Source organism: Orbicella faveolata, unplaced genomic scaffold (assembly GCF_042242905.1).
Source record: "Orbicella faveolata isolate gen_17 unplaced genomic scaffold, um_ofav_v1 contig_35, whole genome shotgun sequence".
In the NCBI taxonomy this organism is placed as follows: domain Eukaryota; kingdom Metazoa; phylum Cnidaria; class Anthozoa; order Scleractinia; family Merulinidae; genus Orbicella; species Orbicella faveolata.
In genome coordinates, this window is record NW_028301564.1 from 5467874 (window position 1) to 5495726 (window position 27853).

At 39.9% G+C, this 27853-nt stretch overlaps 5 protein-coding genes and 1 pseudogene across 5 annotated transcripts; 4 read left to right on the forward strand and 2 right to left on the reverse strand.

Moving 5' to 3' along the window:
* The first annotated feature begins 362 nt into the window (after nt 1-362).
* LOC149102746 (uncharacterized) lies at nt 363-702 on the forward strand (annotated as a pseudogene).
* A 1204-nt stretch (nt 703-1906) lies between these two features.
* Nucleotides 1907-3942, reverse strand: LOC149102747 (uncharacterized). Its single transcript, XM_089273733.1, has one exon. It carries the CDS (start codon nt 3502-3504, stop codon nt 2377-2379), a length of 1128 nt encoding a protein of 375 aa, XP_089129859.1. The 5' UTR covers nt 3505-3942; the 3' UTR covers nt 1907-2376.
* Nucleotides 3943-9140: 5198 nt separating this feature from the next.
* LOC149102748 (uncharacterized) lies at nt 9141-11274 on the forward strand. Its single transcript, XM_089273360.1, has one exon. It carries the CDS (start codon nt 9226-9228, stop codon nt 11266-11268), a length of 2043 nt encoding a protein of 680 aa, XP_089129486.1. The 5' UTR covers nt 9141-9225; the 3' UTR covers nt 11269-11274.
* Nucleotides 11275-11343: 69 nt separating this feature from the next.
* Nucleotides 11344-12806, forward strand: LOC149102749 (uncharacterized). Its single transcript, XM_089273754.1, has 2 exons — nt 11344-12230; nt 12423-12806. The coding sequence occupies exons 1-2, from the start codon at nt 11344-11346 to the stop codon at nt 12436-12438; spliced, it is 903 nt and encodes a 300-aa protein (XP_089129880.1). The 3' UTR covers nt 12439-12806.
* A 5104-nt stretch (nt 12807-17910) lies between these two features.
* On the forward strand, nt 17911-18574 carry LOC149102750 (uncharacterized). The gene is made up of 2 exons (XM_089273361.1): nt 17911-18085; nt 18294-18574. Exons 1-2 carry the CDS (start codon nt 17911-17913, stop codon nt 18572-18574), a joined length of 456 nt encoding a protein of 151 aa, XP_089129487.1.
* Nucleotides 18575-20672: 2098 nt separating this feature from the next.
* Nucleotides 20673-26089, reverse strand: LOC149102751 (carbohydrate sulfotransferase 11-like). Its single transcript, XM_089273550.1, has 2 exons — nt 25809-26089; nt 20673-21587 (listed from the first exon to the last, which is right to left on the reverse strand). Exons 1-2 carry the CDS (start codon nt 25974-25976, stop codon nt 20727-20729), a joined length of 1029 nt encoding a protein of 342 aa, XP_089129676.1. The 5' UTR covers nt 25977-26089; the 3' UTR covers nt 20673-20726.
* Between the last annotated feature and the right edge of the window lie 1764 nt (nt 26090-27853).

The following is a 27853-nucleotide window of genomic DNA, read 5'->3' on the forward strand; positions in this document are numbered from 1 at the left end:
AAGGTTGTGGTGAGCTCATAGTTGTGAATCAGGTCTTTTAGAGCTTCTTCAGGATAAATTACATTTTTGAACGCGCAAAATGGATAAAAGGAAAGTTGTTGAAATTAGCTTTACGAAGATTTCGATACCTTTTACTTGGATGTATTAAAATATGTGAGATTCAGTTGTTCATTATATTCTATTTTCAGAAAGAGATTGGGTGAACCATGTGCAACTGAAGGCTCAGGATCCAAATGCGTCAAGTCTGATACTTGTGTAAGTAGCATTCGATTATTGTCAAGAAGACAATATACTAGCTCTGACCTTTTTCACTACTAATTTACAAAACCCAATTTTTCATACAGAAGAATGAACTGCGCCAGATGTATGGAAAAGACATGCCGTCACCTAAAAAGCATTGCGTTGCCCAGGGATTGAAGATCGGGAAAAATTTTCAACAATTGGCAGAAGAATTGAAGATTACCCAAGCCACCGCAGAGGTGTATGGTATTGATTGTCTTGCGGCAGGACAAGATGTGGACCACCAGACAATCGCCAAGTATCTGGACATCGATGAAGAGTCTTTCGAATGGACCAAGAGCGAGATAGTGTCAAGCATATGACAAGAAACTTCGCACTGTTCGGGACAACCTAAGGGAGGAATTTAGTTACAATCAGATAAGATTTGTTTTGGCTTGCCAAATCCGCGATCTAGAGTTGTAGTTTTTCAGTTTTGGCTTCACGTAAGCATAGATGCACGTGAGTGAGGTCAGCCTAACTTTCTTTCGGGCAAATCTGTGAATAATAAAATAATCGCGTTTTATCGACTTTCCACCAGAAAAGGAATTTTTTTTGAAAAATTGGGATCTCAGCGTGTTGGTCTCCTATGCAGCTGTTTTTTTTGGGATGTCACGCAACGCTTGCGCGATACCCCGAAAAACGGCTGCGTGGGAGACTACGTACTACCAGGGTGTCGCCGGGAGTGAAAACCCTGGCATAAAATTAGCCAAACCCAATCCCGCTGCAATTTTCAATAAGCCATTTCCAAATTCTATACTATTTTTTTGACACGTGATCTGCTATTTGTCATGATTTTTCTCGCTGCCACACCTGAGTCCAAAAGCTTTATTTTTGAAATTATTTTACGTAATCTATTGCGTCTGTTTAAAAATAAAGTTGCATGTCGTTGTTTGTTTATATAATTTCTTCCTTTTTCCCGTTTTCTAATTTTTTCATTCAAGTTCACAAAGTTTATTTTGGATTTTTATACCCTGCTACTTGAAGACAAACTGGGGACCACCTATCTGTATAGTTTTGACGATAATCTTGAATATTCGTATAAATCGATGGGTCTCGATGGTTGAATAGCAAATTTCAGTTTGGAACGCAACATGCCAACTGAGGCTAATTTCATTCGCCCGATGGACTACTAAATTCCTAGGGTGCGTTTCTTTAAGAAAATCCAAGATTGAATTCTTAATCCGAAAACGGATTTTGCGTTTCTTTACTAAACAGATTAATCCAAGATCACCCGGATCAGAGTGTATCAAAGGAACCGAAAAATCCTTGCCCAGAGTGGATTCTTCGGTTTCCTTGACGCACCATGATCCGAGAGATCTTGGATTGATCTGTTTAGTAAAGAAACGCAAAATCCGTTTTCGGATTCTTTCGGATTTAAGAATCCAATCTTGGATATTCTTAAAGAAACGTACCCCTAGTTTGAATTTCCCAAGAACAAAACAATGAAAACCCGAGTGGTTTGGATACATAAGTACTCTCGAATTCCCCCAAAGACACTCGAGTGTTAGCTATGTCAGCACAGAGCAACAGGTTTCTATTATAAAAAAAAATTTTTAAAAAGTGCTTTGTAAAGCTGAGTTATAGGGAGTTGGAATAACGAAACATAACGTAACAATGACAAGAGAGCTTTTACAATGCCATATATGTTTTCATTTCCATGGCCATTTAACTGTTATACAATGACAAAAACCTAAGACCTTTTTGGCTAAATGGGAAACTACCCTAGGAAGCAACACGGAGATGATTCAATTCTCTTGGTAGCAATTTTTGCAGCTCTTACACCTGTGACAGGTGTACAATTCCTACCATTAGTCACTAGCTTCAGTGGTGCAATAGTATTTTACAACAGTTTACAAAGTTTTCCTTAAAAAAAATCATGCAATACTCTGTAAAGTACTTTTACATACAGATTTACATTTTCCTGTGGTGAAAACCCGAAACATAACTGTGTCTTAAAATTTAACCCCTGTATGGGTATGTTTCAGTTCATTTTTATGTCAGGGATACAACAGGTATCCATACTTGTTTGCATGAATTCTTGTGAAATTGGACATTTCTATGGGGTCTGGCTACAATAGTATCCAGACTTTATTTTGCTCAGAAGTAGCTAACTGTGGTCAGAGAGCAAATAGAGAGACCCACACCATAATTTTTGTTTAGCGTTTGATCAACCCAAGCTGAAAACGATTGTGCCTGATTGCCCTCATAAGCGTCAATTCGAGCAACCAATGCTCCATTACGACCATGAATATGAGAGTCAATGAAAATTATACTCCCACTACCGTCCACAATGATCATCATTGTCTTTTCATTAGCTGTTAACAAGTGGCATGACTGTTTCTGCTGAAGAATCAAGTATATAACCGCAGCAAACTGATCCAGTAGATTCACACCAAACATATCGTACTCATGTAAAGTTCCACAAACGGGGCAATGATCGTCAGCTGCATCAATGGCATCATCCACAGCAACAGTAATCCCCTCACCTCCGAACAAGTCGTCGTGGATATCATTTCCAGTCTTGACTGCTTCTGTTACTGCTGCCTCCCATTGTCGTGTGAGGGGTTGTCCAACAGGGGGTGTAGGTAAACTGGAGTGGTAGTAAATGTAGCCAAAGAAAAGAGCAATGAAAGTGCATGCATTGCCACCATTTCTTCCGTCAATGGTTGACTGACTGACATTTCCCGGAAACAACGACTCATTGATGCCACATCCAACATTAGTTCCAGTCACAGGTGTCATTAAAGGTGTTGGGACAGGTGCTGATGAAGAGTTGGGTCCTACAGGTGATGAGGTTGTGGGGGCAGGTGCAGGTACGGTTGTAGTTGTAGATACAGATGGAGGTGCAGGCACGGATGATGGTGCAGGTACAGATACAGGTGCAGGTACAGGTGCAGTGGGTACTGCTGCTGTTGGTACTGGGGTAGATGCTGATGCTGGATATGAAGATGAAGCTGTTGCAGGGTTTGCAGAACCAGAGGGGTATGTCTGTCTGGGTGCTGAAGGAGGAGCTGATAGATTGGCATTTCCAGTTGGTGGTGCTCTGTGAAGGTTTTGGATGTCTGCAGCCATACTCTCCATTTCTCGTTTCCTCTTTTGGTGGTATGTGCTCCACCAGCTCTTAATCTGCGCTTCCTTGAGCGGCTCCAGGCCTCTCTCTGAAATGCACTCCACAGGGTCTGCCCTCATCCCATAGTTCGCCTGCCGGTTATAAAATTCTATCATAACCTCCTTCTGCTGAAGCGAAAACACTGTTTTCCACCACTTTTTAGTGCAAAGCCTGGTTTTAGGACGTTCTCCTTAAGCTGGTCAGGGGCAACCATCTCAGAAGAATCTGAGCTCCGTTGATGCTCCATCTCATGTTGGACGAATCGGACACTGTATACCTCCTGACTCCCATTCCAACTCATACATGTACCAGATGTTCCCTGAAGATTAAGAATTCTTCAGACGTCACAGCACCTGTTGCACCTGCGATAGCACTTCTACGGTTGGCTAGACTTTTTAGCTGTTGTTCGCTTTTTTTAGATTCGTTTCCAATGCCTGCCAGTGAACGGGCTACAACTCCTCCAGTGTTTGGGCCAGAAGTTGAAAATTCGTAGCTCCCAAAGAGCGAGATATCTTTGAGCGTTCCTAGCTTCTCTGGTGCCTTGCTTCTGTCATTGAGAAGTTTTCTACAGGTGACATTCTTCATTGACTGCAAAATTGATCACACAGGAATTGCCTTATTAGCACACAGCTACTTTAAAACGGTAATATTATTAAAAGTCCGAATACAAGCCAGGTGGTCTATCAAACCAATGCTTATCTCCGGTTTTTGTTGCATGAAGCAACCATGAGTATTTCTACCCCCTCCCTGGATAGGATGCTAGTCCATCGCAGAGTTACCCCTAATATTAAATTGGCCAGTAATTATTTTGTACACCTGAGTGGAGAGAGGCACTGTGAGAGTCAAGTGTCTTGCACAAGAACACTACGCAATGTCCCTTGCCAGGGCTCGAGCCTGAACCGGTCAATCCGGAGTCAAGCGAGTGCACTAGCCATGAGGTACAAAGGAAGTACAAAAATCTTGTGTGCTCTTTAGTACTTCAACAAAACCATGCTTTTAAAATTCTGAAAGTTAGAGGGCATAACGCTGTCTAAAAACAGTCACACCTTTACCAGTCTTTTCGGCTTCAAATGGGCCATTCTTGATGGTTTTCTATACAGCACTAAGCACTCTAGCTTACCAATGCAATGTTATTTTATACCCGACAGAATATCAATGAGGGGAGAAGGAGTGAACACTTTTTACTTCTGCCAAGTCATGGTCAGATATTTAATCATGTTCTGCTTTCTAAATAAAACAATTCCACATAAACAACAACATAATGCATGTATTCCTTGTACAGTGCAATACACAGGGCTGCTTATTTGGGTGCTTACTTGAGATAGAGAGAAGGGGAGGACGGAGAGTTTAAATCAAACAAATATACATACCCCAATCAGTTCTCTCAACTGACTTCCTGTTTCCAAGTTGTTACCCACTCTAACCCATCTAACAATCTTATGACTGATGTGGGCAAAGTGGGTATCCAGCTTTGATTTCCCCTCACCGGCCTCAAAGTTGTCGTATTCGACAAGGGTCAACTGGAATGCTTTGCTGACTTCTGCCAAATAGAGGATAAATCCAGTATTGTGGTAATGTGGACCATTGTCTGAAACAACAAAAGAATTTTACCAAGTTATAAGCCAGAACCGCCACACCGAGCATGGGAAAGACTAAGTTCTCACTTGTTCGAATTCAAAGGCCAGCAATACCTCCTACTAACAGATCAATACAGCAGATTCCCCGTCATCAGGAGGCTAACAAGCACCACGTCATCTGCAGTTATCAACCACCTTAAGAGCATCTTTGCTGAACACGGCATCCCTACGCAGCTGATGACCGACAACGGGCCGCAATTCAGCTCAGTAGAATTCAAGCACTTTCTGAACGTCTATGGAATGGAGCACGTTACTAGCTCCCCAATGTACCCCAATCGAACGGGTTTGCTGAGCGAATTGTCCAGACTGTGGAGAACATCCTCCAAAAGTGCGATGAAAACAAAGAAGACCCGTACCTTGCTCTTCTGTCCTACTGAGCCACTCCTTTGGATCGCCAGCTGAAGTCCCCGGCAGAACTGCTCATCAACAGAAAATTTAAAATCAGATTACCCTTGTGCCAAAGGACCCTTCTCAACAGTACTGACCATGAGACCGTGAAAACCAAGTTTATAACCCGTCAAGAGAAACAGGCTCATTATTACCACCAGAATTCTGGACCATCCAAAAAGCCTCTTGAAACTGACCAACCTATCCGCATGTACGATCACCACTCACAGACCTTGGAGCCCGGTGTTATTATTAAGCCAGCCAAACAGCCAAGGTCTTATATCATCAGATCCAGCAGTACAGGTGCCACCTATCGAAGAACACGGTCCCAACTAAGACCATATACAACTGCAGTAAGTGACCCACAACGCCAACAGACGGAAACCCCAGTGTACCAATTAGCCTCACGCAGACATCACAGAAGGACAGTATAGCAGCTAGACCGGGATCTGACGATACAGCCCCACCGAACAACGCTCCGTGAAGGACCTCAGGCACGGCTGGGGGATATGTGACCAGATCTGGGAGAACTGTGACACCCACACAAAGGTTAGACTTATAAAAATAAGGACACAGAGGAATAGGATTATTAAAATAAGTGTACTGAGGAATGACCCTTTTGACCAGTATTGTAATACTCTAGGGGTAGAATACGTTCCATTTCGTTGTTGTTGTTAGATTTAAAGGAAGGGAGATGTCATATTACGTCATGCCACGTGCTCCCATTGGGCCTCGGGAGCTTGAAGTAGAACCTCGAGTATTCGCCATATTGTCCGCTCGTGTTGTCATGTAGTACCCGTTGCGTTGTTAAATAAAGAACATAGAAGGCAATATTGTGACAGTTCTCTCCCTTGGTAGTCAACTAGACCTTTTCCCATTTGCAGAATATGAGCGGACAAAAACTTGATAAGACATAATCTTAGCAGTGTGTATGTTTCATGTTTGTGTTTTCTTTCAAGGCCCAAAGATAACTTACAATAGACCATTTTACAGTTGTCTGCTCAGTGACCTGGCCTTTGTGTGGCAGCGAGGCTAGAGTTGACCTTGTTTTAATACAGACCTCACTGCTTTTGTCATGTAAATGCACCTAGTTAGCATCAGAACAACTTGTTTTACACAACAAAAGCAGTGAGGTCTGTATCAAAACAAGGTCAACTCTAGCCTCGCTGCCATACAAAGGCCAGGTCACTGAGCAGACATCTGTAAAATGGTCTATTACCGTTTGTTTAGACGGTTTTAAATTTATCGTGGTATTTTATGTTGAGTTTCGTTCATTTTGTAGCAAATGTGACAATTTTACTTTCCACGTCAGCGTTTGTAATTTGATACTTTTGCTTTCCTCGCCAATGTTGCAACAAGATACCTTTGTTTCCACGAAAATATAAGAAAGATGTCCATTTTTTTTACTCACTGTTGGAGATAAACGGAATATGAAAGTTAAATATCTGCTGAAAAGTTGAGGAGGAACAATTTTGTTTTATTTAATACGCAAATTTTCATCTCACGGATAAACAAAAACTAATCTAATTATCAAATAGTCACGTCGAGTCACAGAATAGTGCGTTCTCACTCTGTTGCCAGCTTTGGTGTTAACAATAAAACCACGTCAAACTAATACACAATGGTATCGAGTAATACAACTGAGGAGCGTTTCAACAAGACGTATTGAAGGAAGAGATCTTCCGCCGTGGCCGCCGTGCTTTCTCTGTTGTTGCCCCGTTGCTTTGGAACAGTCTTCCATAACATGTTAGAGATGCAGAATCGCTAGACATATTTAAAAGAGAGCTGAAAACAGTTTTTTTTTAAGCGTGCTTTTTTAAATTGAAAATTTTATTGTAGTTATTTATTTTAATTTATCTTTTAGCTTTTTACTTCTTTTTGTAATATGAATTTTTAACCTTGTAAATAGCGCCTTTGGACCCTTGGGAAAGGGCGCTTTAGAAATGTTATTATTATTATTATTATTATTATTATTATTATTATTATTATTATTATTATTATTATTATTATTATTATTATTACTTGACCGAAATTATATCCCACATCGGTGAGCGAGTCACCTCATCGACTGATAGAATTAGGGTGCGTTCCTTTGGGATGATCTGGATCAGGATCAGTGATCCAAGATCACTCGGATCATGGTGCATCAAAGGAACCGATGAATCCGTGACCAGAGTGGATTCGTCGGTTCCTTTGATGTACCATGATCCGAGTGATCTTGGATCACTGATCCGGATCCGGATCAACCCAAAGGAACGCACCCTAATTGGCGGTTTCGGTAAGTGCCACGGAGTCTGCCGCAATAATAACGAAGTTTCTTTTGTCACAAATTTACTAGTTCTACATGTAACTAACGCGGGAAAGTTTCGGCTGAATATGAACTTTTGGCTCTCTTTCATAGAAGAGGAAACAAACAAGCTGCTAAGGAGAAGCAATATGTTTCCATTCTTTATTTGAACCCTGGCAAACACACAACAGACGACATTTCTTGAATCGAGCTATGGAAGAATCCAGAAGATACGAAGCCACAGTAGCGTTCTTTGCAACAAAAAATGGAGAACTGAGGTCACCTGAAATGTAGCTGCTATCCCCGGCCAAAACGAGAGTGTGGTATCACTCATTACAAAAAATAAAAAAAGCGTGCATCTGAACTCGAGAACGGAGGTTATCACAATAGCAATGCTAGAACGCATGCGTCTTACATGTTATGTTCTACAACAAGGAAAAGAATTCAACGTTCGTGGGTAGTCCCGTATGAAATGTATCTTTCACTTAACATATGGTCGACTTTTGACGCTAACTAATCTGCCCCTGCGTTTGGAGCAAATTGCCTTTGTTCTTAAGAGAATAGCACCACAAGGATAGCATGAGATTTGGAAACCCATATATATAGTTTTGTCGTGTTATCAGAGCAAGTAACGTAAATGTGACACGTTTTGCGTAATGCACACGGGCAACTTTTAGCTACCCCACCCATAGTCCATGGGCCAGACCCTCTCAGATGTACCACTCAGAGGGACCAGCTGAGAATGTGACAAATTTGAAGCTAAGTTGGGGGTAATTACAAGATGTTATGATAGCAACCCCTAAAGAGTAGCTTTCTTGTATATTTCATTGGCTGAAATATCACCAAAATTCGCTTTTGCATGAAAACGAGGCTTGTTTTCAAAAGTCATATTAAAAATATTAAGCTGGATTAAAAATAGTCTTCACACATATAAATACAACAAGAAATAACACAAATCATTTTTTAAGAACCAAATTTCAATTTACCTCTTTAAAAGCGATGATATAGTAAGTTATGGATTACTTCAAATGTTGCAATGCATTATGGGGAAATTCAAGATGGCGACCTTCATGGCAGGTAAGTACGTTTGACTTATTCACTGATTTCGATAATCTTTAAGCAGAGATCTGATTAGAAATCAACAATATATACAAAATATTAGCTGTATAACTAAACAATAAGCATTTTTATGACGATATAGTGATATTTTGAACCTCAAATTATATAAAAACGTACAGTCCTTCGAGATCTACATGGACTCGACAGCCCAGCATTGTGTTGCCTTAATCATTAATTTTCATCGTTTGTAAGCCGGTATGTGTTTAAAACTCAATAAAAGCTATAACAGGTAGCTACATAACTAAACAATCAGCATTTTGATGGTTGTCTTGTGAAATTGTGAAATTGTGAAATCGAAGAGGAGAGGTATCGAGTCTGTGGATGATGAAACTGTACCTATCTATAATGCCGGCGAGCGCTGTGGGCCCCATACTAGAGGATATGTGGAGGTCAAGTTAAATCAAATCATGGAATGTGCATGGAGAAAGAACTTGCTATGGGTTTTAGTACGCATTCATGCAAGTCAGAAGCAATCTGTTCCTGGTTGGACTGGTTTCAATATTTTGGTGCGTAATAACCAAGAAGTTGCCAAGGATAACGTGGGCTATCTTCCAACAATCAATGCCCCAGCGACGAACATGTCAGCTGTGTACCAAGTCCTCATCAAGTCCCTACAGATTAAGGAAACTTTAAACCTCCAAAGCATAGTTGTTGTGTTTGATCAGGCACTGTATGCTAAAGCTACTGAGATAAAGTGGAAACACAGAGCACAGTTTAATGACCTTGTCTTGAGAATGGGTGTGTTCCATACCATTTGCACTTTCTTGTCAGTGATCGGAAAGCGTTTCCAAGATACTGGTTTACGAGACGTAATAGTGGAGTCTGGAGTAACTGCTGAAGGATCTGTGGCTGGTGTTCTAGAAGGCCGTACATATAATCGCGCCGTAAGATTTCACAAGCTCAAGTATGAAGCTCTTAACAGGCTAGCATGGATGGGATTTAACTCTTGGATTGAGGAACATCATAAAGAGAAGAAGCCTACTGTTGATGCGTTTTTAAAAGGACTGAAAGCGCTCTGTGATAACACATGTGAACAAGAATTCAAAGACACAGTGGAGAGTCCCTCATTTGAAGAAGTATCACAACTGTTCTGCTTGTATACGAGCTATCTCCGACATGATAATGGGAAGCTATCGAAGTTCTACATGTCTTATGTTGACATGGTGGAAATATTACTTGGTCTGTTAAGAGGATCTCGGGAGGGAGATTGGGATCTTCACCTTTCATATATCAGTGAAATTGTCCCGTGGTGTTTCGCATATGATAACCTTAACTACGCCAGGTACCTTTCAGCATATCTGCATGAAATGTCACATCTACCAGCAGAGCATCCGGACACCCTGGAATACTTGCGATCCGGAGGATTTTCTGTTCAGATTGGCGAAGACAACCCTTTTGGGAGAATACCTGTTGATCAGACGTGCGAGGAGACTGTCAACAAAGACACTCAAACGTCAGGAGGAACTAAAGGTTTCAGTCTAAGGCCTAATGCAGTAAGCATATTCTACCTGGTCGCTGAATACCGGAGCACCTTCCTGAGGCAACTCAAAGATATATTGTACATCAGTAGTTCTTGTTCCCAACACAAAGATCTACAACCAACAAGAATACAAAGAGATGAAGCTGATGTTCAATCCATAGTGTCAATTCTTCAAAACACTTGGCTCAACCCATTCAGCCCTGACCTTCAAGACCTCGCCTGTCTTTCCACAGGAAAAGTTGCCACTCCTGATGTAGAGCACGACTTGCTACAAGCTAAAGATAAAGGAGAGGAAGCCTACAAAGCATTCCGAGAGCAACGACTTCAGTCTAATCCACCCAAAGTCAAGTTCCATGATTCAATCACGAAAGCTAGGCTGAAGACTTTTACTCACTTGAACAAGGAGGTATCAGTTAAAGCTGGTAAGAACCAAGAAGTGATCATCAAGGCCGACAGAAGACTGTTTGCTCAAATGATTGTCATCGCAGAGAGCAGAGACTTACAGATGAGAGAAGTGTTATCCCATCCTCTCGGACCACTCCCTTGGTCATTAGCTACCGCAGATGGCTTGATGCGTAAGACGAACAAAGCGTCCTTGGCTAAAGAACTGCATAAAAATGTCGAAGCAGCAGATGCCATTCCCCAACCCTCAGCATGTGTAATAGATGGGATGGCTCTTGTCCAATGTTTGAAAGGTGATAAGAAGACATTTGCGGCAGTTGCTGAAACTCTTCTTTGCAGAGTTCTAAACGAAGGTGGAACAAGTGACAGGATTGATGTCGTCTTCGATGATTACAGAGAGGAATCCATAAAGAACGCCGAAAGAGAGAACAGGGGTGACGGTTTAGGAAGCGAATACCGCAATATTCAAGCCGAACACAAGGTTAAACAGTGGAGAAGATTCCTGTGTAGCTCAGAGAACAAACAAGCTTTCATAGTGTTTGTAACCAGCGAGTGGAATAAAGAATAGTACACAGAGAAGCTATCTGGAAAGACTCTGGTTGTCACGTGTGGCGAAACATGTTACCAATTATCGTCTGGAATAATGCAACCTATCAGTGAGCTCGAATCAACCCAAGAGGAGGCTGACACCCGAATCCTCTTACATGCAGCCCATGCAGCTAAATTGAGGTTTGCTTCGGTCGTCATAGTATCAGAAGACACTGATGTGTTGGTACTTCTTTTGGCCTTCAAGAGCTTTATTCGTTCTTCAGTATTCATTAAAAGTGGTTCACAGACCAGATTCAAGTACATCGATATCTCAAGAGTAGTTGAGAGGGTTGGAGCAAGTGTATGCAGATCACTGCCGGGCTTTCATGCATTCACAGAGTGCGACACTGTTAGTGCTTTTGCCGGACGGGGAAAGGTTGCAGGTTATCGAATTGTAAAGCAAAATGCTGAATTTCAAGAGATGTTCCAGCATTTGGGTATGTTCTGGAATATGTCTGATCACCTGTACCATAGTCTTCAGAAATTTACATGTGCCATGTACTGCAGCAACCCTGGGACAAGCGACATCAATGAGCTGCGATATCGACTGTTCTGTTTGAAGAGAGGAGACGTTGATTACAACCAGCTGCCACCCTGCAATGATACGCTGCACAAACGCTCGCTACGAGCAAACTACCAGGCTGCTGTCTGGAGACGAAGTTTACAAAGATGCCCAGCCATCCCATCACCAGTGGGATTTGGCTGGTGTAGTGAAGACGACAAGCTGGTCGTAGACTGGATGGGTGGTCAGCCAGCTCCGCAAGCTGTTCTAGAACTACTATCTTGCCAGTGCAGTAGATCCTGCAAACTTCCATCGTGCTCCTGCATTGTCAATGGGCTGAAATGTACTGACATGTGCCGGCTTCAAGATTGCACAAACAGGCCAGATGATGACGACGATGTTTTATCCGTTGACGACAATGACGATGAAGAAAGCGAAAGGTAAGAATCTCATAACCATAGGAAAAATATGAAATAACTTTCCTTATACATACTCTTATATTCGTAAGGTTTAGTTTCGAATGATGTATCGAGTAACTGTTTGTGGTTGTCATGGCAACCGCTAAATGCTTTAAAATAACTTAGCTGTTATTTTTGTCTGACATTAAACATGAGTCTTTGTTTACATTTAAGTGAAAATGATGCTTGACTGACGCGAAAAGGACAAGTCTCCAATGTGTTTGGTACTGGTATGGCTTCAGAATGGATGATATCAGGACAAAGAAGACTCGTTAAGGGAGCTCTTTAAAACTCATTAGCTGAATAGTTAATCCAAGCCAGTGCTAGAGTGATCTACACATGATTGAACTTTTTGACAACGTATATTGCAGTTGCTATTTTTTAAAATTAGGAAGTGAAAAGCCTTATTTTCAGTGACTTTTATTTCAGTTGTGGACTCATTGACCATTTCCGTCTCCATGGCAACGAGACAACCTTAAAAAAATTTCCTTCTTTTGCAATTGAATCAATGTCATATTCTGCTAGGCCTAAAATGTATAAAATGTTGTTTGAAGAGAATTGTACAATGCACATCGCTCAGAATCTGAAGCTGTTAACCGGATCCATGGTCATTAGGCAGTTTAGATGACGTCATTTTATCACATGTTTAGAGCAAGAAAGCTACTGATAGAAGCTTGCTATCATACCTTAAAATAGACTTCAGTTATTGCAGATTGAGAAAATACGTGATAGCACTGGTCCCTCCACATGGTACAAAAAAACCACTTTTGGGGGTCTTGGCCCATGGACTACCAGCCCCCCTTCTCACAATTGATTAATTGAAATTAATTAATTAAGCAAACATTACAGTTTACACCTTATTGTGTTGTAGTATTAGTGCCTGACCGAACAGCAGCCCCCTAAACCATCCCAATAGTGGACTCTGCACTAAAAAGTGACTTATTTCGGGGAATTTGGCTATCTGAACAGTTCATGTCATAGAAAAAGTATTACTTTAATGTTTTAGAGTTCCTCGAGGAATGAATTCATGCTTTTGTAGCAAACCTCAGCGACAGATGTTTCTGTTGGTTTCCGGCCGCCATGTTGGTGCCCATACGGATGAGCACCAGCATGGCGTCTCCATACAAATCTCTATAAATTTGGGTAAAAAATTCTCCTCATATCTAGCATAAGAAAAGTTGTCGTCGCTAAAGCACTATGGCAATATGGCACTATGGCACTATGGAAATAAGGTGTAAACTTTAATGTTTGTTTTATTAATTAACTTCAATTAATTAATTAGGCTTGCAGCAAGGGGGGGGGGGGGAGCGTTAGGATGGGGTAGGTATTTGCGACCACTACGTAAAATGGCTGATGCATGTACCTACCTTATTTCTTTAATCCCTTCAAAAAGCTCTATATTTGTTTCAGAAAGCCCCTTGCTCTCCTTGTGGTACTTTTCTATTTAGAACAAAACCAGTATTTGCTCTAAACGCACGCGCAGATTAATAAGCGTTAGTGTCAACTACATATATCAGGTGGAAGATACATTTCATACAAGATCACAAAGTAACGTTGAGCGCTTTTCCTTGTGGTAGAACCCTGATAAGTCATACGTATGCGTTCTAGCATCGTTAGCACGATACAAGAATATTACTGCGACTGCGTGTCGTTTGGAATTACCCCTAACTTGGTTCAAGAAATATCATCTATTGTTTCCAAACTACACTAGTGCGTTTATTTCATCCTTTAATTGTCTCCATCAAAGAGACCAAAATGTTCGTACCCGCAGCCGAAACTCTCCCGAGTAAGTGGCATTAAAAACTTGTCAAATTGAACAAAAAACCCAGGAAACTGCTCGAATTTGCTGCAGACTCCGTGGCACCTACTGAAAGCATAAATTTTATCAGTCTTTGAGGGGAATCGTTCACCGATGAAGGATATAATCTCGGTCAAGTAGCGTTGTTTACTTTCAATCCCTCCCGTTGAAACGCTTCTCAGTTGTATTAATCGATATCAGTGTGTATTTTAAATTTAAGTGGTTTTATAGCTGGTTTTCACATGACGTCACTAAACTTGGAACTACAAAACTATTGATCTTCCTGAGATTTTACTTAAATGATGTATAAGAGCTGCTGAAAACTAATATTCATACAAATTTTCGCTCCGAATGGGTTCTTGGTTTTGTGATACATTACGCTTAAATTTCTAAGCTTTTGCGTGACGCGGCATTTACATGACGGCCTAGAGAGCTGTCATGATGGTTAAAAAAGTGACTTATTTAGGGTAACTTGGCTAGCTCAACAGTTCATGTCTTAGAAAAAGTATTCCTTTAATGTTTTAGAGTTCCTCAAGGGATGAATTCACGCTTTTGTAGCAAAACTCGGTGACAGATGTTTCTCTTGGTTTCCGGCGGCCATGTTGGTGCCCATACGGATGAGCACCAGCATGGCGTCTCCATACAAATATTTATAAATTTGGGTAAAACATTTCTCCGCATATCTCGCATAAGAAAAATTGCAGAATTATGGCGAGCGTCTTTGCATATTTACCTTCTTTCATTTCCCAGATTCTGGACTTAATCTATTGGCCGGTTTTGATTTTTATTTTGATCTATTTTGAATTGCGTGACACTGAAAACCAGCAATTGTTAACGCCAAAGGTGGAAACAGAACGTGCTGTTCCGTGACAATTTGATAATTAGATTAGTTCCTGTTTATCGGTCAAAAGAAAATTGGCGTTTTAAATAAAGCAAATCGTTCCTCTTCCATTTCTTCATCCGACATTCAACTTTCTTCCATTTATCTCCAGCTGTGAAAAGGATACTAGCACATCTTCCGTGTGTTTTCGAGAAAACAAGAGTTTTAGGTTACATACCTTTGCGAGGAAAACAAAAGTATCAAGTTACAAACGTTTTCGTGAAGAGTAAAATTGTCACGTTAAAACTTAAATGTATTATTTAATTTACAATGTGCAAAAATCAACGTAAAACACTACAGTAAAATTCGAGAGCTGTCTTGACAAAAGGTAATTAATTGTAAGTTATTCTTGGACCGTGAATGAAAATACACACATCAAACATACACACTGTTAAGATTATGTCTCATCAAAATCCCTAGCTGACTAGCAATGTCACTACAAACCAGGAGTGGGTTAAATAGGAACTGTGTCATGAGTACTGCGTCAGAGCTATGCATTACACTCTGCACTATCTGAGATTGTCTCACTAGTTAAAGTTGTTGTTCAGTAGTGACAATATTTTTCTGGTCCTTATGCACTTTTCTTAGCAAAATAGACAACGCTCTGTCTTTTACCCTGCAACACGACGTTAACGGCGTTCTGCAATACAAGCAACTGTCATAACTTTATGCATAACAAAGACTTTTAAAATTAGATTATGAGCTAGAGATTTCCATCGCGTGATAGTTGACGAGTCGGCGTAGCCCAATCGAGTCAGCTGGCACGCATAGAAATCGGGAGCGAATGATCTAATTGTTTTAGTATAAATCTACTCTCATCTAAATTCTTTTCGCAAACACTTCCAAAACGCAAAACGTCATTTTGTTAACAACCGCACACTGCTACAACAGATTACATAATAACCCAAGTTATTCTCGCATTTTGATTGGTTCTCACCTATGATCTATTAGGGGACAGACGCACGATTAACGTCATCATTAAAAAGTTTTTTCCTCTGTGTTGTAAAATGGCGGAAAGTTCTGAGAATTTAGATAATATTTTACATGACTGGGCAAAAGATAAGGTACAAAAAAGTCTTGTCGAGGCATTGAACAGGTACGGGAAGAATAGTCTAACAGGAAGAAGAAAGATAAAGCCATTTCTTTTTGGAAAATGACTCAGAAAAAATACTCAAGCAGTCTCAGTCGGAAGTCGAGCGAGACTAAACCAAACACAAAATTGGTCTTGGTAAGCCGAGCACCATTGCTTTATCTCGCAGTTAACAAACCCAATAAACAAAATGTTTATGAGATTAATTTATTTTAAAAATTCAACTTTTCCCAGTCTCAAAATAATTGTTGACACACTGATTGATGTCAGGAATGAAACATCAAAACATCACTTAACCTTGCTTTCCGATGCGAATGTTCCAGTCCGTTTCAGGGCACAGCAGCGTGCAAAGTATAGCTCACTACAGCTCACGGCCAACTGTATCGCCGCAGCTAAAAGGCGTCTCCGACACTATTTCAAACTGATTTGAGAATCACCAAACACAAAGGACACAAATTTCCACCGTCACTAACGCTCCTTTCACTCCTGCAATATTCAAGGCAACGTCCAAGCTTTTCGACTCACAGGGCTGCTCTGATGACAAAAACTGACTTGACTTATCCAGCATTTTCTTTAAGATTTGAAGATTTTGCAGTTCAATTTTGCTTTCGCTGTAAGTTTTCATTCCACGAGAAGCCACGCTCGAGTCAAGTTTGACAGTGGCGTGATTTTCCTGCACCAATCACAATTCTTTGCAACGCATAGCAACCAATGAGATTGCTTCATTTTGTATAGACAATATATTACGTCAAATGGCTTTTTTCGCGTTCGCCAAAGTGGGCAAAGGCCGAATTTCGAGTTATGTTGAAAGATTTTGAAATAAAAAAGCTTTATCTGTGGTAGTTTGTTTCGTTACAGGTTTTTATGGTTTATAGGCTGATAAACCACGCGGGATGTTGGAATAACAACAAGTGGTTTATCATGCCTGTAAACCGTAGAAACTTGTGGTTTATTGCTTTTATATAATAATTCAGAAGACAAGCGAAATTTCCCTGAGTTTACTGCACAACAAACCATAGCTGATCGACCAATCAGAGCGCGCGCACTCATTTAATTATTATATAAAAAACAAATAGATTTCACATTGCCGTGTGTCTGTTCAGTAACAGATCATTATTTCTTGTGCGATGAAAGTAAAATCGCAATTGGCCGAAATCAGTCCGTGAGCGGTCCATTAGCGGTCCGTATTGCAAACTACACACTGTTCATACAACCAATCAGAATTCTCCTTTTCACCCCAGACCGACTGAGCCATGTAATAAATGAAAGATATAATAGAACTGCAGAGAAAGACGCACAGACATAAAGATCATCACAGTTGGGTACACAACATAAGCACCTGTGAAAATAAAGCCTGAAAAAAACATTCAAGCTTAAACTCGATTCAAAGCCATGACTAGACAGTTGTAAAAGGGTGCGAGGCTTCTTTCCTAAACGAGATGGATGTAAAGTGAAAATATTGCGATTCAGAAGAGGAGTAAAATAAAGTAGATGATCTTATGAAACATCGATCTACCGCGATTGCTCACAGGTAGTATTTTAGACCTCTGCAGATCAATTTAGAGAACAACCAACCAACGGCTGAAAAAGCGGTTTTCGCGTACAGTTCGCGAAAAAACATTGACAGTGTTGTAAGTAAGGTTCAAACTTTATTATTGAAAATCTCAGAAACGAATATTTCGTTTCAGTGGCTCTAGACTTTGTTTAAGTGTCAATAAGTATTTAGCTCTTAGGGGAGGGTCCTGACTAAAACCAGCCTCCTGGCCCTCCAGGTTGGGGGTTAGGCGTAAGGTTGACAACCTCACCCTATAAAAAAGATTTTGTCACGGAAACACCAACAAGAAATCTTCAACCTTTTGGTCACCAAGGGAACTCAGAGCCTTCACGGGCTAGAATGACCAGCGGCAATGAAAGCCAACAGGAAGCTGTGGCTGCGAGACTGGGAGCTTTGAGCACCAAGACAAAGACAAGACTAGGATTCTGGAATGTAAGAACAATGTTTAGCACAGGAAGGCTCGCGCAGATCACCAGAGAGATGAATGAAAATAAGCTTCACATCCTTGGTATTAGTGAGTGTAGATGGACACAGCAGAAGAACGAAGATTAAGATCTACCAAGCTTGTGCACTCTCTGTACTACTCTACGGATCTGAATGTTGGAGAATGACTGTGCATGACTTGAGAAAGCTGCAAAGCTTTCACACATCTTATCTCCGAAAAATCTTGCACATCTTTTGGCCAAAAAAGATCTCCAACAATGAGCTCTTTAAATTGACAGGACAGGAGGACATGAGTATTGTTCTTACACGGAGACGATGGAGTTGGGTTGGTCATGTGCTCCGCAGAGAATCTACCAGCATTTCTAAAGTTGCTCTCAGATGGACACCAGAGGGTAAAAGAAAAAGAGGCTGTCCAAAATCCACCTGGAGAAGAACTGCAGAAGCAGAACTTCAGGCTCTAAATCTTACCTGGGGGCGAGCTTCATGGCTTGCAAAGGACCGACAGGAATGGAGGCGACTTGTTGATGCCCTATGCGCCACTGGGCGTTTAAAGGACTGATGAAATGAATGAAGTATTTAGCTCTAAGCTAAGAGCTAATTGACCAATTTCGATATATTAAAATTCAGCCTAACATACATGTCATAGACCTCAGCACGAGGCTCTGGGGAATAAACCCCCACAAACGCTGTAGTTATTCCCCAGAGCCTCGTACTGAGGTCTATTGTTTTAGGCTGAATTTTGATATATCGAAATTGGTCTTTTGGAGACACTTAATTAAAAGCTAAAAACTGAACAATAAAGAAAAATATAGAACTGAATAACCACCATAAAACAATTGTTTGAGAACCCGACCCGTCCTCCATGGATTAGAAGTCGTTATTGATAACTTATAAAACTGATTATTAAATTCTCAGCCTCGGATAATGCAATTCTAGCTTTCTGATTGGTTCACTGGATCTCGGTTACCAGCTATTATACCTGCGTTTGACCTTATATGGAAATGAATGCGGTAAATGTCGCTCGGCATAAACTTTTTCGCGGGAAGCCAAGTTTCGTCGACAAAAAAAATGGATTAAAAAAAGCAGATTCGGTGAGCTATCTGCAGAAGAAACACAGGAAATTATGGACAATGCAGTAACAACAAAAAGCCACAAAGTTCGAGATTAACTTATTTAACGGTACGTATATGTTAAGTTTCCTTTAAAAATATGAACGTCGAGATTTTACGCGCTCATGAAGATTATGTAACAAAAACAATGTTTACCTTAACAGAATGGCTTGCTACTTCTGGTGGCACCAAATTTTCGAAACCGATATAGGAAATGCCAAAAGAAGAACTGAATGTTTGTTTGAAATGTTTTTACACGTCTGCGAGGAAGAAAGATGGCACGTATTGCAAGTTCAATCCATTAGAGCCACCATCGACCATTTCCTTCGCTCGCCGCCACACAACAAACCGTTTTTCACTATCTCTGACTAGCCAAATAAACTATTAGAACATTTGTAAAAGACCACAGGGAAACAGGCATCGGTGCCGGCGTAGTCCATAAGAAACAAATTTCCAATGAGCAGATGAGGAAACTGTTCGACTTATGCAAGCTTGGATCGGCCGAGAGCAAAAATCCCACACAGCTACAGAGGACGACCTAGTTTTATCTCGGTCTCTTTTTTGGCCGACGAGGACGAGAGAATCAACGACAGCTAGCGCCAACAATTCCGATGTCCTTGCGAAAAACACCTCAAGGAGTTGAGTGTTTTGAGCTGAATCGAAGTAAGCCCGGTTCTTTACCAGCCACGAAAAACCATCAGGGTGGCCTCGAAGATTCTGAAGATGAATCTGACGCTAAGATAGTTTCTGTCCCTGACTCTGAATCTGGCCAACAATGAGCTCCACACATACAGCTCGAAATGCCAAGGCTTTCAAAGCAAGGGAATCCTGAAAGAGATCTTGTCGAGATTAATTTTGGCAGAGCGTCTGTATCACATGGCGATCAAAGTTTTCCGCAGCATTATTACAATGGCAATGTGTAAGTGCACAATAATTCGGCTCTTCTCCATGACTCGAACTTGAACGCTTTTCAAACGTTCTGACCAAGGTTATATCTCCCTCATTTGATAGACGTTCCTCGAATTCTACTTGATTGTAACTTCATTCAGCAAATTCGCTTGCTTCGCTTTCAAATTTTTCATTCAACTAAATTTACAAACGGCGCGCATGTCATGTGATTTCCCACTTGTTGCTTTTGTCACATCGACTTCCGGTCGCTTTGCAAAATCAAAATCCAATAAAATTAAGCTATAATTTCCAAGTATACAAACGCACCGAATTTAATAAAACAATTATTCCATTCGCGCTTGTTGGATATGAGATTGGTTATAGCCAACTCGGCCCTACGGGCCTCGTTGGCTATTTACCATCTCATATCCAACGCGCGCTCATGGAATAATTGTTAAATGACCACTATAAAACAACTGTTTGAGAACCCGACCATGAGAACCCGTGGATTGGAAATCGTTATTGATAACTTATAAAACTGATTAAGAAATTGGACTGTCTTGCTCGATTCACTTAATCCTGCTTTGAGCCCCCCCCCCCCCCCCCCAATCCCCTCCTCCGCTTTCCGCCCAGTTTAACAACCAAAGGATCTAACATAACTAAAAGTAACATGACTATGAATATATTGGAGACTGAAGGTCTAAAATAATTTCTTCACAACTTGTCGTTAACTAAGTTGTCCACCACCATCTGTATGGCTCCTGGGTAGGTATAACCAAACAACTCAAAGTCTTTCTTGTAAATGTTCCAGAGTTGTCTTATCCTAAGCAGTGACAGCGTGGAATAGTAATTCTTCATCAAAGCGCTGGTGTTAGTTGGCTGCCATGCTGGAAAGGACACTCTGTCGTCTAGTTTAGTCTTTCTTAAAACGAATTGCGCGTCATCTTGCAATGTTTCGTAATGGCCGACATAATCAAACTGTACTTGGCATGGATGACACAACTTATACTGTTCACGCCAGTGGTCTTGAAATAAGCCGCCTTCCCTCCATCGAAGAACCAAATAGGTTGCAAATTGTTCGAAAGTTGTGTTATCAACATTAACGTCGATATCAAGACCGCCACGTTTGGCCAAAAGTTTTCTAATTTCCTTGCGATAATGTTTCCAACTTTTCTGGCGTCGCTTGAACTTTCCCCAAAAGCAATCTTTGTACGCCGACAAAAGTCGTTCAAAAGGTTCTCTCACGAACATAAAGTTCTTGTAGGTTTTGAGAATTTTGCTGCGGTCTTCAGTTGTATAATTACTTAGAATTTTCAGTTTGCCCTTAGTTTTCTTGTGAACGCCTTGTGTAATGTTGTAGCCCTCTAAGTTGGCCAGTATTCGCTTCCAGACCGTACAGGCCACCTTGGGAACCGTACAGTATACAAGTTTATACTTCTCCAGCACAATAAAGTTTGAGAAATCGAGATCTTTTTCACTTGAATCGTTTCCATACTTAGCACAATATTCTCTGATTTGTTTTGTTGTTCCGGTTTCGCCGAAAGTCACGTCCATTGAAAATTTGTCTGGAATCAACTGTAATAGATCACAAAAAAGAACCTATTGCTTAATCAAAAGTACATTTAAAGGGAGAGCAATTCTTTGGTAAGGATATTGTCTCCAAGAGACGACCATGCTAATTGGTATATTTTTGACTTCAGAATTTATCAAGGATCTGCACGATCTTCGAATTGATTGTTAAGTATCAACTCTGATATTCCCGCAAGGGTTCTTTAAATATCCTGCTCAAGAGTTTTGTCTACTTCTTGGCCGTTTGAAAAATATAACTATCACAATTTAATTTACATGTAAAATTTCAACTGATTTTAGAGGGTCATAACCCTTCTAGTATACAAATTTCCTGACAAATAAAAGGTTCTAAAGAAAGAGCTATGCTATGGGTAAACCATATCTGAATGGCTAGTTTGGCGTGTGGAAATTAAGTGCGCTAGAAGAAAAATCATAAAGGGTATTTTGACCAATTGCGCCATTTTTAGAGGACCGAGCTGAAAACTTCGATTTTGCAGTCATCTTTATGAACATAATTCGACATGTTTCATTACACAAATTATTCTTTGACATTGTGTATCACACATATAAGCAATAATTTAAATCATAACTCAGAAATTACCTTGGTTGTAGATGGCAAAGTCCTGTAGAAATCTGCGCGAGAAGTCATGAACGGGAGTTTCACGTAAGAAAATCGCCGTAAATGTGACAGATAAAACCGAGAAACGTTCGCTACTTCTTTTGTGGCCATTTTCCCAATGCATCTTTTTTTTAAACAATGTAGAGGGAAAAGTTCAAATGCAGCGGTTTAAGGTGGCTGAGCACAGTTTTTGATACCTGTGTTTCATTCACCATTTTCTCTAAACCCTTGATCCGTCGGTCGTCAAAAATGGCAGAAAGCAAGTTAACAACACAAACTTTGGTTTTTTGATGGTTAAGCTGATGTATCTGCCGTTGCCATGGCAACATGAATAAATATAAACAGGCCTTTAAAATTGGTTTTGTTAATTTATAGAAAATCTAGTCATTAGATTTTCTTTATAATTTGCATGCAACAAGCTTGTAACGATTCTCACAAGTTAACACCATTTTGCTAATAATTTAACAGAGAGATCCTTAATTATCCCTGGTTGAATGTCTGGAATATCTAGAATTTCCTTTGTTAAATTTCAATTATTTTCAATATTCTTGTTACTTATTTCCTAAAGTATTTTCGTGCCAAATTTCGTGAAATTCTAACGAGTGGTTCTGGAGAAATAGGCGTATTTCCGAGAGTGCAATTTTTCATTCAATCGCAATTTTTTGACTTACTACGCATGCGCTGCATTCAACTGGGTTCTTTGTATCGTTACCTTTTCTAGCATATCTCTATAATAAAAGACTAAAGCCATCAATACACTGCGTTCAATTATAGAGAAAAATAGCACATATAGTGCGCCTGTTGAGTAAATAAAATGATCGCTCTATTGATGGCATGTTTGTTTTTTGCAATCCTTGTGCACGCGCTGAATTGTATCAGCAAAAGCGCGCGCGAAAACTGTGTTCGGCCACCTTAAGGGCCCATTAACCGATCTTTTTGAGCCGTTGCTAGGGAAAATTTAGTCTCATATAACCTCATCATTTTTAGTTAGTTCAGAGTTATTTCATGTGTTTTAACTTTTTCCTGATCAGTAACACTAGTGATGACGTCATCAGGCCACGCCCATGGTCGTGTGACTAATACAGAAAAAATGCAAAGGCTCCCAGGCAAATTACTTTCCTGAGATTTTTTTCATTGATTTAGTATTTTAATTTAAATCCTCATTACATTATGCATCGATTTTGTTTAATTTCTAAAAGGTCAGATTTTGAGAACGTTTCAAAATATTGAAAAATTCGTAATTTTCTGAAAAAAGCATGATTTCGAAAAAGGAATGCATAGCTATGTTGCCAACGTTGGCTTTAATCGAAATTCATCGAAAAAGGCTGAATTTAATGAAAAACCGCGTTTCCTTTAGCATTTAAAGAAACCGGAAGTGCGCCCGATATCTATTGGAAGTTACCCTATCAGCGCGTGCGCAATTTACACTACCAGCGCACTTCGGTAAGATCAAACAAAGCCACACAGTTAGTTTTTCTCTTTCTATTGCTCTTGTTTTTCTGTCTTTCTCTTATTTTGTCTTTGCTTGTACTTTTTTTACTTTACATTTTGCGAAACACAAAGAAAAACGTCTAAAATGTGAGCGAATTTGCAAGTTTTTGAGTTGTTTTTATTTTCCGCGCTCAGGCTGACGTAAGTGACCGGAAGTGAAATTTCACCTCCTTAGCAACGCGCGCGAGCGCGCGTATGAATCGGTTAATGGGCCCTTAAAACTGTGACTGGTCAGCCAGCGGGTTAGATATGGTTTTCGTGGTAAATTGCATGACGTGACACCGTGACAAAGAGAACAATTTGCATATTCATGTTGTGTACACAAACGTTGCATGTACACTGCGTTTCGTTCCGAGCAAACGTTCTATTAATCGTTGCAGTCGGGATTGGTTCCCCTCTTTTAAAGTAAAAAGAGAGAAATTATAACAAGAGATAACCAAGGAAGAAGAAGCGATGCCTTTTCTTCATTTATTCGCCAAAGGCGCTCAATTTTTGAATGCAGGACTACCGTTCTACCTTGAAGGCCGACATTTTGCCAAAATCGTCTGCTTGGATGGCTGATTTCTAGAAGACTGTGTCATCTATAACCAAGGCTTATTCTGAGGAATTATTTAAAGTATTTCTTAAGTGTACAATACACGATGTCTACGAATAATTTGTGTTATGAAACATGTCGAATTACGTTTATAAAGATGACTGCGAAATTGAAGTTCTTGTTTGCTGGTGCAAAAATGGCGCAATTGGTCAAAATACCCTTCATGGTTTTTCATCTAGCGCGCTTAATGTACACGGGCCAAACTAGCCATTTAGATATGTTATACCCATAACATAGTTCTTTCTTTAGAATCTTTTATTTGTTGAGAGATTCGTAAACTAGAAGAGTTATAACCCTCTAAAATCAGTTGAAATTTTACATGTAAATTAAATTGCGATAGTTGTATTTTTCAAACGGCCAAGAAGTAGACAAAACATATTTACTTCAAGATGCCTTTTAGCTCAGAGGAATGATCAAAGTGTAAATTACAAACTGTGTGAATATGAAATCCAGGCAAGTTCCCTTCTTTCTGTACTGGCCTGTTGAAAATGTGCAATTTTGCATAAATTTCATCGGTTATCTTGGTTGATTGAGCGGTATTTTGAATTTTCCTAGATTTCACAAAAAGGTGAACTCGCTGGAGCTTTGAAAGTATATTTCTGAAAATAGTTCACCAAAAGGGTCTTTTTGACGCAATAAAAGAAAATCCGAATTTTCCGACCTGTAGTCGGTTCTTCATATTTACAGGCAGTGGCTCTTAAGGTTTTCAAACTTCTTGCTTAAGAACTTCAAATTTAACTTCATCTTGCAAAAATCACTGAAGGGAGGTCTTTGTCAAGACCTTGGTAAGGATCCTCTTTGTATTCATGGATCTCTTTACAAAGATCGTTTACGGTATACAGTTAGGCTCCAGCTAGTGACATGACTACTTTGGATCTCGCAAAATATCGGAAATAACTCGGCCTTACTCTTGAAAATAAACCATGCAGTTTGTAAAACATGTTTGGTTTTAATCCTCCGTAAGAAAAAAGATTGCGACTGGTACTTTTACCCATAATTCTTAGCCCACGAAAACTTTAACAATGTTCATAAAAACGTACAGAAAAGTTTTAAAATCTTCAAACCTAGCATACACAATGTCGTTAGCACGGAGACAAATATCGCAAAAATATGGCTTTCCTGGTTTTTTATGGGCTGTGTAAGGTTCGCATGGTATTGTGGTAAAATATACAGCCGCCATCTTTTTTCCTACGGCGGATTGTGTTCATATTCAGTTAAGTTGTACGCTTGCCGAGTTTCATTGTCAGGTCATAAACGACACGTAGTTCGGGCTACCTCCGTACTCAAAATTAAATGAAAGAATGAAGAAAATACAGCTAATTGTTTCCGATTGCGGTGCGTTTAAGCTTACGAGATTTTGTTTTCGTATAAAGATCGTAACCATTTCGTGTAAAGTAGTCTTGTCCAGATTTCGCCGTTTCTTAATGTATCGTGGCTACAAACGACTTTCATTTTTTTGAAACTTTTTAAAGGGAAAATGAGTCAAGTTGGTAATGTCTTTTAAATTAACTATTAAACTTACCTCTGTTACGTGATTCTTGAACCCTCGATCCGTCTTCATAATAAGTAGCAACGGTAGCATGGAAATCAGAGAAATTAGCAAGATGGCTGATACTGAACACAGTCGATTGACACCGAAACGCCTGATCGCCATCTCACTAATAAGCTGCAAAAGAAATAAAACTAGCATATGAACGATGCTGAAATAAAGATGTCATTGACTAAAAAAGAAGAATATATTCTTCAGTACTTTTAAGAACTTTTAAGACTACTTCTCAAACTCATTAATAATTCATGCATTTACAGGCCAATCAGGATACGCCAATTTGGTCAGGTGCGTGTGGTTTGAAACCCCGATGAAACACTGGACAGAGGCCTTTCCACGATAGTTTGATGAAATATCCAACTCTAGAGTTTGACAAAAGGTCAAACCCTTGTGATGCAGGGTTATCCTAATTTAAATATTAATGACACAAACACACAAAGTCTACAACAATACCAAAAAAAATAATTTATATTCGGCGTTATGTTGCCAAATCAGTGAGACATTTTTTCATTGTTCTTGGTTCATGATGCATGTTTGAGAAGCTATTTCAAAAACTCGTGCTTCGTGTTTCATCGGGGTTTCCAAACACGAGAAAACAATAAAAGCACTCGGCCTACGGCCTCGTGCTTTCATCAGTTTTCTCGTGTTTGGATACCCCGATGAAACACTCGCACTCGTTTTTGATATATTACATGACAAATAGGGGCGTCTGACATATAGGGGCGTCTGACGTTTAGGGGTGCTATATCAAAATACCAAAAGTTTATGATTACCTCTGCATGGTTAATGTGTCACACTACTAATAAATGGTTTAAAATAACAGCTTAGGACTTATAAAAAAAGTGTTAAAATGACAGCTTTTGACTTCTAGCCAGTAGCGACTATTAGAGGAAGGAAAAGACTAATAATAAATTGCTTCGCCGAGCTGAGGTTCGAAGAATGGAGGTGTCGAGAAATCTATATTATCTATATTATATTATTCGTTTCAATACAAATAATTCGGAGTATTTTTCAGGATTTCGTAATTCTTAAGAGATTCATAAGTGGCTGAAGTCTCCTACATGTATTGCGACTCAAGTTCCGTACTAAACTTTAATTTGAAAGGGGCGACCTGTTTCTGAAATTGTTACAGAACTGTTACAAACAACTTACGCCACGCGCAGATCTGGGCTGTTATATTTTGGCGAATTCATGAATGCTTCATGTTTTCGAAATTGATTAATCTATCGCGTAGTCTCAGCTACATTTAAACAATGCACGCGCAATTTTTCTACGTGCGCGCGCCCATCTAACGTAGTCACAAATCTACTACGTATTTTAACGGTTTTTTAACGGTTTTTTAACACTGAAGAAGGGTCATATACCCGAAACGTCTGTGTTTTCATGAACATTTTTGACACTTTCCGATATTTATACATCCAGTATCGCTTCAATCGTTTTCAACCAAGTGTCACGCATCAGCAACGACTTTTTAGTCTACCAAAATAAAACACCATACGGTGGATAAAGTCAAGAAAGAGGTAAAGAAGGTCATTATGTTTCCTAGGGTTAGGTCTTTGCGTTTTCCCAAACCTAAGACATTCGTATAAATGTTTCGCAGAAATTTACGGAGCCCACAGTATGGAAACGCCGTATTGGATTACCTTCGTGGTTAACCAATATGGCGGCCGGAAATATTCTGGAGCTTACTTTCGCTATCTAGGCTACTGATTATCATTATTGAACAAACGAGCATTCACTTTTCCTAATGCTCTAACCTCTAAAAAGGCTAAAAAACTTGAGATAGGTCTATATTTTTCGATTGTAGCTCCGTGTCACGCTCCACTGCCATCAAAATACGTTGGTTGAATTGTAAACAGATATAAATTTACCGCCTCTTATGCCTGGCGCTCAAGTTTTGTTTTACGTACACATATTTAGAGAGGTAAGATTGGAGATATTAATAATTCCCATTTACGGCAAACAGCATATAGTAATGTTTTGGCATTTCTCTTGTATACTTTACGCACCTGACATATAGG

What these genes read in the sequence shown, in the direction of transcription:
- LOC149102749 (XM_089273754.1), top strand. Translation starts at nt 11,344, where the DNA reads ATGCAACCTATCAGTGAGCTCGAATCAACCCAAGAGGAGGCTGACACC.
- LOC149102750 (XM_089273361.1), top strand. Translation starts at nt 17,911, where the DNA reads ATGACCAGCGGCAATGAAAGCCAACAGGAAGCTGTGGCTGCGAGACTG. An exon ending in GCTTCACATCCTTGGTATTA is followed by an intron (nt 18,086 to 18,293) that starts GTGAGTGTAGAT and finishes TTAAATTGACAG; the next exon opens with GACAGGAGGACATGAGTATT.
- LOC149102748 (XM_089273360.1), top strand. Translation starts at nt 9,226, where the DNA reads ATGGAATGTGCATGGAGAAAGAACTTGCTATGGGTTTTAGTACGCATT.
- LOC149102747 (XM_089273733.1), bottom strand. Translation starts at nt 3,504, where the DNA reads ATGATAGAATTTTATAACCGGCAGGCGAACTATGGGATGAGGGCAGAC.
- LOC149102751 (XM_089273550.1), bottom strand. Translation starts at nt 25,976, where the DNA reads ATGCTAGTTTTATTTCTTTTGCAGCTTATTAGTGAGATGGCGATCAGG. An exon ending in TCAAGAATCACGTAACAGAG is followed by an intron (nt 21,588 to 25,808) that starts GTAAGTTTAATA and finishes GATCTATTACAG; the next exon opens with TTGATTCCAGACAAATTTTC.